This window comes from Nelumbo lutea, chromosome 4 (assembly GCF_056320005.1).
Source record: "Nelumbo lutea isolate HS-2025 chromosome 4, American lotus-T2T, whole genome shotgun sequence".
Taxonomy (NCBI): Eukaryota; Viridiplantae; Streptophyta; class Magnoliopsida; order Proteales; family Nelumbonaceae; genus Nelumbo; species Nelumbo lutea.
The window spans coordinates 101,013,233-101,029,546 of NC_142687.1; the positions used below are offsets into that span (position 1 = coordinate 101,013,233).

General features: G+C 38.0%; 1 protein-coding gene across 1 annotated transcript in view; it reads right to left on the reverse strand.

The window, feature by feature from the left end:
• Positions 1-1,306: 1,306 nt before the first annotated feature.
• ABCI13 (non-intrinsic ABC protein 11) overlaps positions 1,307-16,314 on the reverse strand; it is a 73,917-nt gene continuing 58,909 nt past the window's right edge. The window contains exons 4-10 of the mRNA XM_088984771.1: positions 9,547-9,624; positions 9,386-9,447; positions 9,197-9,272; positions 4,344-4,451; positions 3,432-3,607; positions 3,154-3,238; positions 1,307-1,736 (exon numbers count right to left, since the gene is read on the reverse strand). Of these exons, the coding sequence (XP_088840897.1) occupies positions 1,695-1,736; positions 3,154-3,238; positions 3,432-3,607; positions 4,344-4,451; positions 9,197-9,272; positions 9,386-9,447; positions 9,547-9,624 (627 nt within the window). The 3' untranslated portion in view covers positions 1,307-1,694. The remainder of the gene's footprint in view (positions 1,737-3,153; positions 3,239-3,431; positions 3,608-4,343; positions 4,452-9,196; positions 9,273-9,385; positions 9,448-9,546; positions 9,625-16,314) is intronic.

Consider the following 16,314-nt stretch of genomic DNA (forward strand, 5'->3'; position numbering starts at 1 on the left):
CCTTCTCTCCTCTCTCTTCCTCTCCTCTCCTCAGAGGCATCTACCATCTTAGAGAAAGACCTCCCTGCATTGCCTTACATCTCCCACTCACACTTGGTTCTTTCGGGTCTAATAGAAATTGCAAGGTAGGGTGTCGATCTCAAAAATTGCTTTAGGATGAATCACCCTAAGTAAAAACAAATGGAGATTCCTCTCAACTACCTCACTCTAAGATGAAAAAGCCTAGTTGAGACCTTGTAAGGCACTTTCTCTCTCCAATTCTTCATGATTTTCGTTTGTCATTCAACCACCAGCCTTGGACAATCACTCTCCAAAAAAACAAAGAATTGGGTTTTCTAGATTAAATTAATTGGTCTTCTAAGCTTCTATGTAGTTTACTGATCTCAAACATGCATTGAATCTCCCTTAGAAGCCCTAAATGAGGCTCTAATACCAAGTAGAAAGTAAAAATAAGTAAAAAATAAGAGATGGATGTGAAGATGGAAGCAGAAAGTTCTTGGAGAAGAAAAGAAAGGAGAGAAGAAGATAGGAGAAGAGGTGCCAAAAGTGTTCTGGCCACCCCAGTGAGACGTGACCCCAACTTTCTTGAATATAAGAAAAAAAGATTTGGACTGTTCATTTTTTTATTAACGTTTCAATAATTAATAAAGAAAATTAGATGACACTTGAAGGGCAATTGCGCTTTTTCAAATGACACTTAACAACTGATTAACGGCTGGTTTATGGTAGGTGCTGGATTGACATGTTTTGAATTGTCACATTTTGAGGACCAAAATGACACTAGGCCCAAAATACAGGATACTAATCAGAAATTTTTCCTAAAATTTATATAGTTATGAATATTAACACATTTTAGTTCTTTCATCATTTTTAAATGTATTTATAACTTATTTATAATCATCGGATATTTACATTAGGTGTTTGATGATATATTTTTTAGAATTTATTTAATTTCTCTTAAAAATTGTCTCAAGACTCTTTGCCTTGACCAATACTTTGAACCTTGATTTTAACAAGAATCATATATATTGATAGACAATATTACAAAAGTTCAAAGTACCGATATGTATCAATTTTTTATCCCACTGATACATTAACTACTACGACGGACAATATTACAAAAGTTCAAAATAATCTGCATACTACCCATCAACTGTACTGTGCAACATGCGTGGAATGGCACCAAAATCATAATACTTTAAAGTTTAAACCTTGACAAAGCTAAGCTGATTTTGTAGACATGATCTTTCCTATTTGCCCAATACTCGATACGATATTGACTACTTGGCATTGCTGATCTTTAGCCTTTTTATAAAATGGCAATCATAATTCATAAGAATTTATAACAAAAAAAAAAACATTAGGGTAGTCATACATTTCCAATGCACAATAGCTTATTCATGCGTTCCATTTTTCTCCAGTGGGGAACACAAAATAAATCCCCAAGAAGTGTAAGCTTGTGCAGATTAAATAAGAGTACCAACAAGAAGAATCCAAAGACAGAAAAGGAAAAAGAATAAATATAGGAATCAGATTGTGAATATCAGATGGCAGATCCATCCTGAACGACTTTTCACAAACTTCCAAGTTTGGTAGATCCACCAAGATCAGATGATTTCTCAAGTTGAACGCAGAGATGCCATCCACATTCAAGAAGCCATGACCAAGGGTTTCAATCGTATGTAGAGTACTCATCATAGATAGTTGATTGGTCCATCTAAGCTTCCAGAGGCAAACTGGAAATCCAGATAAGAAACAAAATCTATTTTAGAACTAACATGTATTTGATGAATTGGTAACTTACCATTAAAAAAAAGAATTAATTAGTGTTAGAACGAGCAAACTAGATTTAAGGGGCAGAAAAAAAAAAAAAAAACTCAATCAGCTTGATTTTGGAGCCAATTCATCGGGCTGATTTTGGAAAACGAGAGCCAAAAGGGGAGAAAACTTGATACTCTCACAGTAAGGGAATAGTTTTGTGCACCCTTTTAGAAGTCCAAGGACTCTTGAAATTAAATAACCATACATAGGATTTGTACAGCTCAATGTTTAAAAACGTGGAGGCGTGTCACTACCTAGAGACATGAGGTGTAAGCCTCCTCAAGAAGAGGAAGAGGAAAAGGATTCTTGTTTCTTTAAAAATGTCATATTAAGAAGAATGAGGATGCACATTGAAGCAGGGCCTCCTAGCACAGAAAAACACATTGGTTGCATCAGAATAGTGGCCCTGGGGGGGAGCCAAGGCAGTCCAGAAGCGGAGCCCCCGCCAGAGTTCCTTTTCCTTCCCATTCCTTTACTTTTCTTCTTTCTGTGTGAGGCACACACCTAGCATGCCTCATGCTCCCAAGGTTAGGGCTGTCAATGGGTCGGGTCTGGATTGGGACTGCCTGTACCAGTCCCATCAAAACAATAAACCCAGAACCGTCCCAATTAGTAATTGGGTCTAACCCAATTACACTGAGCCATAATCATTTAAATAAATAACCTAAAACTTGTTTTTTGATAATATAACCTTAATAAAATGATAGTAAAATAATAAATTATTTATATATTAATAAATCAAGTGTTTTTAATCATAATTGTCTTATGTATTATCTATCAAATTTACACTTTTACACAAAATATAATAAAAATTACAAAATAACTAGGAAGCCCTTACATACTAACAAAATAATCAGTCGGGGTCTGTGTTGGATTGAAACAAGCAAGATCCAAAACTGACCCAATTATTAATCGAGACAAAACCACAGAACCAGAACCGATATAATCAGTTCCGTCAATTTGGGTCTGCCGGGTAGAACCAACTGATTGACAGCCCTACCCGAGGTGTATGCTTCAGAGGGATCAATGCCACCAGCATGCACCTCAAGGTCATTTTGAGAGCGCCTCGTGCCTCCAGGCATATTGCCTTCCATACCTTTTAAAACATTGGTAGAGCTATTCCAAAATTCAAAGAACCTTTTTCTCTCCAAAATCCTATCATTCTTAATTGACTAAAAATTTGCAAGTCCTAGAATCAATATTAACATTATTTAGAATTGGTATTTATTCTGCGGCTCTGCCAGAACCAAGTTTTCAGATATCAATTCCTACTTTTGTTCACACTAATTGATAGGCAGTAAGGGGCGAGAGACACACCCAATGCAACTTTACCTGTCTCACTATCGGATTTGTTGATGTGGTGAACTCATCAGTCATTCCTTCCCAGACGACTCTCCCCTCATAGAGGAACAATAACCTATGTTGAAAGACGTTGCTGTTAGCTTAAGACATTTGAAAATACTATGTATTTGGTTTTGATATAAAATAAGAGAAAACAGAACATTGATGGAAGTTCTCAACAAAGTTTGTGAAATTCCTTAATAACTTTCCCTCGACTTTCTTTTATCAAACCAAATACAGTATAAATGTTATTTGATAGAAAATTTTACCTGTCCACAGCTCTTCTTATGGTACTATGTTGGTGAGTGACAACCACATAAGATGCAATTTTCCCTGGTTTCCCCATAGCATCTTCGCCCTTCAAATGGACAGAGCGGATCAGATCTTCAACCACAGTAGATGCAATGGGATCAAGTCCAGCAGTAGGTTCGTCATACAAGAGCACCTAATCAGGAAAACAAAAAGAAAAAGAAAATTCTCTTAAGAAACATAACAAGTTTGTATTGCAAGTAACCTTTCTCGTAAGTTTCCAAAAAATGAGTATCATGGCATCATGCAGTCTCCAATAGACCAAATATAATTTTATAGATTCAAACAAAGAGAAAAAAAAAAAAGGTAAGATAAAAAACCAGGGGCAATCATCAATAAGCAAAGTGAGAACCTCAGAATCTAAGAAAGCAGTGTGGTTCAAACTGATCATAATTCATAAGGGCTGTACTACTATAGAGATCTAATGTAAAAGGTGTTTCAGTAATTTACCTTTTAATTATTTGGGGTATCATTGTAATTTCATTTCCATTAAGAAAGTATAAAAATAGAGATGAAAGGACATTAGAGCCCATGTTTCTTTTGAGGCTTACAACTTATAAGCCTGATGTGTTCACCAATTCATTTGAGGCATACAACAACTCATAAGCCGCACCCATCCATCAGGTATCTATGCATAGGAGATTTTTTTTCTACCATGTCATACATGTTCTTCCACTAGACATCCAGCTATAGGTAATGACTTCTTTTGCTTTCTAGGCTACTAAATTTTGAGTATTTCCAGATAATGTAAAGATGAGAAAAACAGCTTGCTTTTGGCCATGCAAAACAAAATAGGCTGAAAAACATCTATTAAATTCCAAAAACAAGAGAAGAGCTCTCTTCAACTACTGGTTATATTAATTTGAACATACCTCTGGTTCTATTGTCTCCTTTGTGTTGTCATAAATTATCGACCGAGCCAATGCCACTCGTTTCTTCATTCCACCAGACAGCTCTGAAGGCAATCGATCCTCAACTCCCTGCATGAATGTCAAGTTAATTTTTTCTTCACATCTTCGAGTGATGAATTTGCATATTTGCATAAAAGTCCAAAGTTTAGTTTAGAAAGGCTTTGAAGATAAACTAAGGTTTGCTTTATGCATTGCTGAGATAAAGGTACATTTTCAGGGATTAGACTGAATATCAGACCAGCATGGGCAGAGGTTCAGTAAGTTGTAGATTCTTGTAGGATGGTTTAGAGTGGTGTGAACTGTGGAGGTATTGACACCTACTAGAGAGGCTAAAACCTTGGCATCCTGAGCGAAGATCTAATTCCACTGGATATGAGATCAGAAAATATTTTGGTGGATGCTCTTGATAGGGAAGGGGTTGATAGGGCTCCTTTTTTCATAGTACAAGACACTTCTTCTCTTATGCATTCGTATGGAGTTGAGTTTTGTTAGAGTCGGCTGTACAGGGGTATTTTAGTCATTTTATTTTATATTAAGAGTGTGGTGTAAAGTCATTTATATTCTGGTTTAAGCGTAATGTCCCATACTTAATTAGGGGTGTAAATGGATTGAATTCGAATTGAATAAGGCAATATCCAAGTTTGAACCCAATTAGGAAATCTGATATCCGAATTCGATTCGATATCCAGCAGATATTGAAAATTAATGTTCGAATTCAATTAAATATTTGAATATTCAATTTGAATTTGATCAATAAATATTTTATTTATATAAAGTACATAAATATATAAATTATTTATATAATTCAATTATTTATATATATATATATAAATTGTATAAAACATTTAAATATTTTATATAAGAATTAAGTAATCGGTCAAACTCAGATAGTTACCGAATCGAAACAGGTCATATCCGAATTCGAATCCAATTAGCTATTTGATACGAATAGGATATCTGAATTCAACCGATTAAATATTCGAATTATCCAAATTCAATTCGATTATGTTGAATCTCGAATTCGATTCGAAATCGGATTTTCGAATACCGTTGACACCCCTAATAAGTGTCTTTGTGCTTTTAATTAGAAACATATAAATAATACCTCGCTGACTAGAGATAGAATAGTTCTCTAGTCCGAACCAGTTCTCTCTCTCTCTCTCTCTCTCTCTGCTACTAATCTCTGTTATTCTAGGGCTGAAACCAGTACAGATCAGTTCTGTAACAAGTTGTGCCTCCAGGTACATGAGGTCCATGTTGGTCTAGTACTTTATGCATGTACCTTGCCACTCCTTTGGATTAATAAATTTCTGTTATGAGAGAGAGGGTGCCCATTAGATATACTTAATGATTTATCAAATTTACTGCTGTGTGATCAGCAGAGAAATGAGTTGGAAATAAACCAGAAATAAATCTGAGTTTTAGTTAAGAGAAAATAGAAAAAGAAGAAGAAAGAGGAAGTTCAGAAGGAAGAAGAAAGTGGGAACAAGAAGAAAGAAGAGAGCTAATTGATCCTCTTTTCAGTCGCCTAAAACCTTTATTAAAGTTGATTGTAACTTAGGTACAATTACAAGGATGCCCTCAGTGGGGTGGCTAACTCAGTAAAGATGATAAAAAAGAAACAAAACTGGCCCATTAACTTAACATGACACGCTATTAACAGCACAAATAAAATAAAAGGATTAAGGCCCATTCAGCCCATCATATCTACACTCCCGCTCAAGCTGAGCATAGATATCAATAATACCCAGCTTGCTTACATAGTGTTGTAACTTTTCTTTAGGACACCCTTGGTCAAAACATCTACTAAATGTTCTTCTAAAGAAATGAAAGGAAGGCAAACATCTCTTGATGCCACTCTTTCTCTTATGAAATGCTTGTCTACTTCAATGTGCTTTGTTCTATCATGTTGAACTGGATTATAAGCAATATTAATGGCTGGCTAATTATCATAATACAACATCAGAGGCTTATCATAGGCAATGCCCATCTCTTCTAGAAGGGACTTAAGCTACAACAACTTTGAAACTCCATGGGCCATGGTCCTATATTCTACCTCAGCTAAGCATCTGGCTACAACAAATTGCTTTTTACTTCTCTACAAGACAACATCTCCAGCTACCGTAACACGGTAACCACACGTGGATCTCCTGTCATTTATATTTCCAGCCTAATCAGCATCTGTATAAGCCACCAACTTCATATGTCCATACTTAGCAAAGAGGAAGCCCTTTCCTGAGGTCTCCTATGGATCCCAATGTGAAGATAATTGATAGTCAGGGGGAGCCATTAGAAGACTCCACAAGATACCGGAGATTGGTAGGCAAGCTGGTCTATCTTACCATCACTAGGCCTGACATCTCCTTTAATGTTGGAGTCCTCAATCAATTCATGTAGAATGCTACAACTGTTGACTACTCATTTGGATGGTATTATGAGGGAGTTGATGTATCTAAAGGGTGCTCCCAGTCGAGAGTTGTATAATAAAAGGGGAGATATATCTTTGGTAGGGTATTCAAATGCAAATTGTGCAGGGTCTCCAACGGACAGGAAGTCTACTACAAGTTATTGTACCTTCTTGTACAGAAATCTTGTCACTTGGAAAAGCAAGAAGTAGAGTGTGGTTGTTAGGAGTAGTGCTGAAGCTAAATACAAGCAATGGCCCATGCTACTTGTATACTAGTTTGGCTAAAGCATCTTCTTCAAGAGATGAATATCACAATTGGACAACCCATTAAATTATCTTGTGACAACCAAGACAAAACACATATTACCTCCGATCCAATGTTTCATGAAAGGACTAAACATATTGAAGTTGATTGCCATTTTGTGAGAGATAAAGTAACAAATGGAGATATTATTACTCCCTATGTTAAATCTGAAGACCAAGCAATTGATATTTTTACTAAAAATTTGGGTCGCTCAAGGATGGATTACATTTATAACAAACTAGAACTTTATGATACATATGCTCTAGATTGAGTGGGAGTCTTAGAATTGTTAGAATTAGTTGGAAGGGTCATACTTGTCTTTTCCCTTGTTATTTTTTATCTCTTATATGTGTTGTAGCTTATCTAAGGGCATTGTTGTCATTTCAGAAATCAGTAAAATGTTAATACAAGCTGGGTCAACAGTGAGGAGAGTGAGTTCGACTTCTCCTTGCTTGTCTTCCCTCTTTTCTTCTCTTCCTCTTCTCTATCTCTTCCCTACCTTCTACCTTTGCTTCTTTTTCTCTGTTTTCTTTCACTTTACTTCTCTTTATTGAAGTTGGAATAAGGTCAAATTATAGTATACAGAGAAACTCCTCTCCCCCTACTTGCAGGTTGAGGAAGCTGCTTGCAAGATAAATCTTTGCATAATGCCATTGTTCTGAATAGGTACATTTAGCTTGCTCCCAAATCTCATACGCCACATGACCTATGGCAGCATGGACAGTAGCAGGCTCAACATCACCATACTATTTTCTTTATCCCACTTATCATGGTCTACGCTCCCAGACTTCGACTCTTTAATCTTACCATTAATATCACCTATCTTTCGCCTTGCAGTTATGTAGAGTTTAATTTCCTTTGACCATTCTAGGTAACTAAGTCCATCAAAGGGAATTACAGCCATAGGAAAGTTCATATCAAATCCCCCACTCAATCCACCATGAATCCTCAAAAGACATGCTAGGAGGGGTCTGATTTCATTATTCAGTCACAAAGAACAGCAGAAAAGAGAGAAATTATCACCGCTATCATAAGAACACTTGATTTCTACAAACCAGCACTATAGAATCATTCCCCTTGTTCACACCAAAAATCACACACTACCACACTGCTGAAAAAAATTCCAGAGGTAAAAAACAGACTATTCATGTTATGGACAGCCCCTACAAGTATCATGTCACCCTATTTCAGGCCACACAAGCACTGCAATCACCAAAACAATGTAGAGAACTGATGCTGCAGCAGGTACAGATCATACAGACCAATACAACCCACCTACCTGGGTACAAAAAGGAACACACGAACCACATGGAACTCTATTCACCCCTTTTTCGGGTGATTTCTTGGCACACAAGAAAAAAAAAGGGGAAAAAAGCATAGGAACCACTTACAGGTCAGCTGATGCACTTCCCTCTAGATTCAATCCAAAAAGAAAAGAAGTCTGAAGGAAAAAAAAAAAAACTTGATTGGACTGTCTTTAATCCCAAAGCCGATGCTCTGATACCATGTTTTCTTAGTAGGAAGTGTTAGAAAGTCAGAGGAGAGAAGAGAGAAGAAAGATTCAGAATCAAAAAGATAGGCTGGCAGCGTCAGTTTAAGTATTTATACTAGGGCGACCCAAGACATAAAAATCAAGAGAAAAAATTACAAATGTGCCCCTGCAGCACTAAAGAATAAACATATGATAGTTTAACACTCAATATATGCTACTTTACATGCTAGAAACTAGTTTTGCATACTCTCCTAAATGGATGAAGTATCCATGTCAAACACACATTGGATTCTTGAGGGACACTTCAATGTAAGGTTTTCCCTTTTTTCCCCCTAGATTATTTGATATAAATGAACAACCAACATACAATATGAATTCCATTTTTCCCATAAAATGTTACTTTCTTCATAGGAATATAATGCTAGAATTCAAAAAAGAAAAACTATTATAAAGTATATACTTTTCTAGGACACATGTCAGATCAGACCCCCCCACCCCCCACCCCCACAAAAAAAAAAGAAAAAAAAAATCCTTGTCCTTATAAAATTGCTAGAAACATGCACAGTAGTTAGGCTTAGAAACATGCACAGCAGTTGCCCTTTCAACCATACCTTCAACCCAACAGCAGCCAAATTTTCAGTCACAAGATCTGCTATTTGCTCCTTGGACATTAAGGAATTTTCATACCTATCCAGCAGCATACCAAATTAGGCATGACGTCAGTTATTGCAAGAATTAATCTTCCTGATCTGGAAAAAAGAGTGGATATCAATTATAAGATAATGCAGAGTTTCACTTACAAAAGGAAACCAACATTTTCACGAACTGTTAAAGAATCAAAAAGTGCAGCACTCTGAAATACCTGTTATCAAAATAAAAGGAAATACAAGCATCAAATTATTTTCCAGAAAGACAAACCCTATACTACTAATAATAATACAACATAGAAGACAAAATGTACCAAACCAATCCTAAGGCCTGTTATCTCCTCGTCACTAATCAGACCATGCCTCTTCCTTCCCCGAATGAAAACCTCCCCCTGCACATTTATCAATAAATATTATTTACAAAGTGGATTGAAAATCATAAAATTAATGTCTAAAATAACTTATTCTATTGGCACTAAGAACTGCTACAAATTGGCCTATGTAGATAATTAGAATGCACCAAATCAAAAGAAGAGGACCAGCGAATGGCAACAAAGAAGAGGACCAGTGGAATGTAAATTCCTAAACATTTAAGCACCAGTTACATGTTTCAATCCATGGTTATTCATCCACATGAAATACCCAAATAATTAGCTTAGCACATCAATGCAACAAAATTATCAACACTTGGTGTGGAGAATCTTGATGTACTGTAATACTATTGTTGAGTAAGGGCAGTTTTTTCCTTTCATATGTTTTTGTATTAGAGCAACTAGTTGCTTCTTTTGTAATCTATATAAATATTTTAAGCTGAAATGTGTACGTAAGAAGGCCTGAGGATGAGGGAAATGGAATCTAACAGTATTTTTTGCCTTTTTTCTTAGAAATTACAAGAATACCACTCTCTACCAACTCTCTCTCTTTTGCTTTTTTTTCTTTCAAATTACAAGAATGCCACTCTCTCCTACCAACTCTCTCTCTCATTTCTTTCAAATTACAAGAATGCCACTCTCTCTCCTACCAACTCTCTCTCTCCTGCCATCTCTCTCTCTCATTATAAATTACAAGAATGTCACTCTCTCTCCAACTAAGGGAGACCTCAGCTCACTGCTAGGGGACCTACAATCAAAGGTAGTCAAGTTCGAGTCGTGCCGAGCTTAAACTTTTGAGCTCAAGCTCAAGTCTCTAATTCGAATCGAGCTCGAGCTAGACAACACCTCGACCACTGAGGGAGACCTCAACTCGACACCTCGGTCACTGTGGGAGATCTCGGCTCAACACCTTGACAACTGAGGGAGACCTCAGCTCGGCAGCACCTTGCCAACTAAGGGAGACCTTAGCTTGACACCTCGCCTGCTAGGGAAACCTCAGCTCAACACTTCAGCAACTGAGGGAGACATCGATTTGGCACCTTGAAAATTGAGGGAGACCTCAGCTTGGCACCTCGGCTACTTGAGAGACCTGCAATCAAAGGTAGCCGAGCACAAACTTCCTAGCTTTTGACTCGAGCCGAGCTCAAGTCTCTAATTCGAATCAAGCTCGAGCCTGATAGTTTATGAGCAAGCCCCTGCAACGCAGGGCCCCCTCCACTAGTTTAGTCATTATGTTAAAATATCAAGTTTATAGGTGTGAACAGTAACACACCTCATTCTCTCAACAAACACCTCTTCGTCTCTTCTTCTCTTCTTTTCTTTTTTCTTTTCTTTCCTCTTATCACACAATACCTTCTAACTTGGTATCAGAGCACCTTGAGATCAAGGGAATCATCTTCTACTGGTCGTGACTCACAGACAAACCTGCTGACATCAGCATGCCACCAGTTGACATCAACAGTCCGTACAGCCCCATGTGTTTTTTATGCACATTGATGCACCTCAATTTTAAAGGAATTTTGGTATATTTTCATGATAGGCTGAAGATGTTTAAGATTGTTTTTTTTTTGGATTTTCTGGATGAAAATTGGTGAAAATTCCAGATCTGAAGTTTGGGGCTTGTATTCTCATATGGTGGGTTGGCTGCCTTTAAAACTTCTTGTGTTTGGATCGTGGGAAATTACTAAGTCTGCAGGAAGTGATCCTCAACCTTTTGGAGCCCTAAAACATTTTTGAGAAAACTTTTTTCTTCCACCATTTTGTTACCAGCACCTGTTTTTCCCTTATTTTATTGCTGCAACCCTTGTTCAATCTTGTGGCAAAGGGTTTTGGGTGTTCAGCTAGAGTTGGGATACTGTAGTGTTGATGAGAAATATTGTTTTTGGAAGGATTGTGATCAATGGACTCACACAATGATGTCCGTGTGTCTACCTATGTCTTCCTGGGAGGTAATGATAATGCCAGTGGACAGATAACTACCATAAAACTTGATGGGACTCCCTTGAATGGTCCCAATCAGCTAAGCCTACAATCAGTGGGGTAAGCTTGGATTTATTACTAGTAAGGAAGTTAAACCAAAGCCTGAAGATCAAAATAGGAGCAGAATAATCTGTCAGTCATGTCATGGCTTGTATGCTTTATGTAGGCTAGCCACACATCACCCGCAACTATATGTTCCTTTCAACGGCCAAGGATATTTAGGACACTGCCACTTATTCCCAAGCTAAAAACATTGTTAGAATCTATCAATTATGGAGAGAAGCATGTAATATGTGTCAGGGGGAGAGGTCGGTGGCTATGTATTTCTCTTCCCTATAATCAATTTGGGAAGAAATTGATCATTTAAAGGCTTTGGTGTGGAAGGATCCTGTTGATGTTGAACAAAACAGAAAGTAAATTGAGAAAAACCAAGTTTTTTATTTCCTTGTTGGACTGAATGCTGACTATGACTTCACCAAGCAACACAACCTTAGTGATGATATCTTGCCACTCTCCACAGCATATTCCCTCGTGCAGAATGAGGAGAGAAGGAATGCTATGATGTAAGTACATATAGGTGAGCACACTGCCCTTGTGTCCACAAAACCCAGAGTTCTGGTAAACCTCCTATGTTTGAAAAACCTAAAGAGATTATTTGTGAATATTACAAGAAGTCGAAGCACACCAAGGATGGATGTTGAAAATTGAATCCCCACCTAAAGCTTGAAAAGTTTAAAACTCGAAAGAAGGGAAATGCTCATGTTGCTACGGGTAGTCATGATTCTCAGACGAATATGCTTAAGGGAAATCCTCCTACTCAAGCACCTACTCATGACACCTCCAATGTGATGAACAAACTAAGAGGCATCTTACTTCAACGTAAAGAGTGGGTTGTCTACATCTGCTGGTTCACATACACCTTCCAGTGCCTTTGCAAAATCAGGTACTATAGTACTGCAAAGGAGCCAATGATCATATGACCGATATGCCTTCCTACTTAACCACTTATAGATTATTTTCAGTGAAAGGTAACATTACCATTATTGATGGATCTCAGACTCCAATCTCAGGTTCGGGTGAAGTTAAACTTACCAACAACTCTGAACTCTGTATTCCAAGTTCCACAATTGCATAAAAATCTTATATTTATTAGTTCCCTTACCAAATCTCATAACTGTTATGTAACCTTCATTCCATCTTATTGTGTCTTTCAAGATCTGAGTACAGGAAGACAAATGGCAATGAACAACAGGCCGATGGAGTTTATCTTCTTGACCAGTCTCCAAAGTTAGGGTTAATGTGTCAATTTGAGTCCTGTCATGATAAGAAACTAAGTCAATTGAAATTGTGGCATCACCGTCTTGGGCATGTGCCTTTTGGTCCATCGATGTTTTTGTTTTCTAGTTTGTTTGAGCCTTTGCTTAGTTCTAGTCTATAGTGTGAAGTTTGTCAACTATCAAAGTACTGTAGAACCACATATTTTGCAAGTAACAAAAGAAGTAATATTGTTTATGTTTTCCAAGAAGACAAAGAAGAGAAAAAAAGAGAGAAACAATGTGAGAAAGGCACAAAAGTGTGCTAGCAGTGCTAGCCATTCTATTATATATTAGGGCAATCAAAGTACAAGAGATAAAATTACAATAGTGTCCCAGTAGTCGACTACTAGGAAACCTCTTCATCACGTAACCGACAACTAGGAATATTATACTGATAGTAGTCGACTACTAAGAACGATATATTGATAGTAGTCGGCTTTGCCGCTTTATAAAAATGAGCCTATCTCTACCTTCCTAGTTCCTTACAATTCTGGTTCTGGATTTGGTTGGGATTTGGGTTTAAGAAGGGCTATTAGGGATGCTGAGTTAAGTAGTACTTTGTCTCTCTTGAGCGTACTTGATGGGGTGTACTTGGACCCACTTCAAGCTGATAGAAGAATCCGGACCCCCACTACTTATGGTTTTTTTACTTGCTCTTCCTTTTTCAAAACCCTAACCCAACCGGATACTATTGGGAGTCTACTTTTTCCTGTTAAAGAGTTGTGGAGAAAACCTATCCCTCCTAGGATTGGTTGTTTTTGCTAGGAAGCTTACTTGGAAAGAATCAACACCTGTGATGTGCTTCAAATAAAAAGACCAAAGAGTTGTTTGCATCCTTATTGGTGTTGTCTTTGTAAGGTTGATGGTGAGAATTACTACCATTTATTGATCTCTTGCTCATTTGCTAAAGGTTTATGGGAATAGTTTTCTTCTTTGTTTGGATGCAGGTGGGCCCCGCCACCAGATGTTAAAAGTTTGTTTGCTCCTTCCTTTTCTAGATTGCCAAAGAAAAGGAGAAGAATAATGTGGCGTTGTGTGAGAGTTGTTGTTTGGACTGTCTGGGAAGAAAAGAATTCCAGAATTTTTTCAATGAAGGAGAGAAATAAGGAAACCATTCAGAAGGTGATTTGCTCCAAGGTATTCCATTGGCTTAAATCAATGGATCTCTTCAACAATGTCTCAATAGATGATTTGTCAAGAAAATGGAAAGAAATTGCCTTTTCAGCCCCAGTTCAAGAGGTTTCAGTTCTGTTGAAACTGAAGAGAGGAGAGGAGACGTGTGTTTCGGCAATGAGGGTTCTGAGAAGAGTTTTCGAACAGTCTCTATCTCAGCCCTCTAACACTGTTTTATTAAATATTTTGAGTAATTACAATGAGGCCCTTAGTTGGGCAGAATTTACAAAGAACTTAAAAAAACAACTTAACATTGACAGGATGGACCCAAAATAACAAGAAGAATAAAACAACCTATGTGCCATTCGGCCCATCTTCTCTACACTCCCCCTCAAGCTGAGCATAGATGCCAATCATGCCAAGCTTCTTGGTATCATGCTGAAGTTTTGCCTTGGGAATGCCTTTGGTAAGAAAATCTACCAACTGTCCTTCAGATGTGATGAAAGGAAGACACACTTCACCCGAAGAGACCCTTTCCCTAATGAAGTATCGATCAACTTCAATATGCTTGGTTCTATCATGTTGCACTGGGTTGTGAGCAATGTTGATGGCAGCCTGATTATCACAGTATAACATCATTGGCTTGTCATATTCAACTCCAAGTTCTTCCATCAAAGATTTTAGCCATAATAATTCAGAAACCCCATGTGCCATGGCCCTGTATTCTGCTTCAGCAGAAGACCGAGCAACAACAGATTGTTTCTTGCTTCTCCAAGAAACAACATTACCAGCTACCAAGCTGCAATACCCAGATGTAGATCTTGTGTCATCAATGTTCCCGGCCCAGTCAGCATCGGTGTAAGCTTCAAGTTTCATATGACCATGCTTAGCAAACAGAATACCCTTTCATGGGGAGCCCTTCAAATAACTTAGGATTCTCTCTGCAGCTGCCAAATGAGTGTCTTGAGGAGCATGCATAAATTGGCTAATGCAACTGACTGCATATGCAATATCTGGTTGAGTCATGCATAGATACAAAAGTTTCCCAAGAAGTCTCTAAAAGATTCCTTTGTCTTCTAACAATGTCCCTTCTGAGGCTGAGAGTTTATGACTCATATCAATAGGAGTAGCAGCTGGTCTAGCACCCATCTTTCCAGTTTCAGAGAGCAAGTCAAGAACATACTTTCTTTGGGAGATAAGGATCCCATCCTTGGATCGAGCCACTTCTATGCCAAGAAAGTATCTCAATTCCCCCAAATCTTTAATCTCAAACTCTGTATGGAGAAAAGATTTTAGATCTTGAATTCCTGAGGCATCATTACCCGTCACTACAATATCATCTACATACACAATGAGGTATACTGCTAGAGGTCCACTCCTCTTCACAAAAAGAGTATGATCGGACTGTGTCTGCACATAACCAAAGTTAACAAGTGTTGTTCTAAATCTCTCAAACCATGCTCTAGGGGACTGTTTTAGTCCATAAAGAGATTTCTTCAGTCTGCATACCTTCCCTTTTATATCAGTTCCATACATCCCTGGAGGAAGAGACATGTAAACCTCCTCATGTAATTCACCATTCAGAAATGCTTTCTTCACATCCAATTGATAAAGGGGCCAGTCAAAGTGAGCAGCTAAAGATAGAAGAACCCTCACAGATGTCATCTTGGCAACAGGTGCAAAAGTCTCTAAATAATCAATCCCATATGTCTGTGTATAGCCTTTTGCAACCAGCCTGGCCTTGTACCTTTCAATGGTACCATCAGCTCTGTATTTGATAGTAAAGACCCACTTGCAACCAACAGGATCCTTCCCTTCAGGCAAATCTACCACTTCCCATGTGTCATTCTTGTGTAGGGCATCTATTTCAGATTTCATAGCATCCCTCCATTCTGGAATCTTAAGAGCTTCTGACACTGACCTGGGAATAGGATGAGAAGCAACAGAAGAGAGATAGGCAAAATATGGAGGTGAAAGCAAACTGTAAGAAAGGTGCTTGGAAATGCAGTGTGCAGTGCACTTCCGTTTTCCTTTTCTAACAGCAATGGGAATATCAAGGTCAGGGAAGGATGAATCTAAAGGTGCTGAACCAGTACCTCTTGTCTCTTCTATGACTGGAAGTGTAGGAGGCTCATGTGTTGTAGGAGAAACAACCTGCACATTTATGGATCTTTGCCTTTGATACACCTTGGGATTGAGGACAGGACGAGGAGGTAGGGTACCAGGACAAGGAGAATGGAACAAGTGATCCAACCTTGATTCATTTGAGGGAGAGGCAGACACATCAAGGGACTCAACAGGG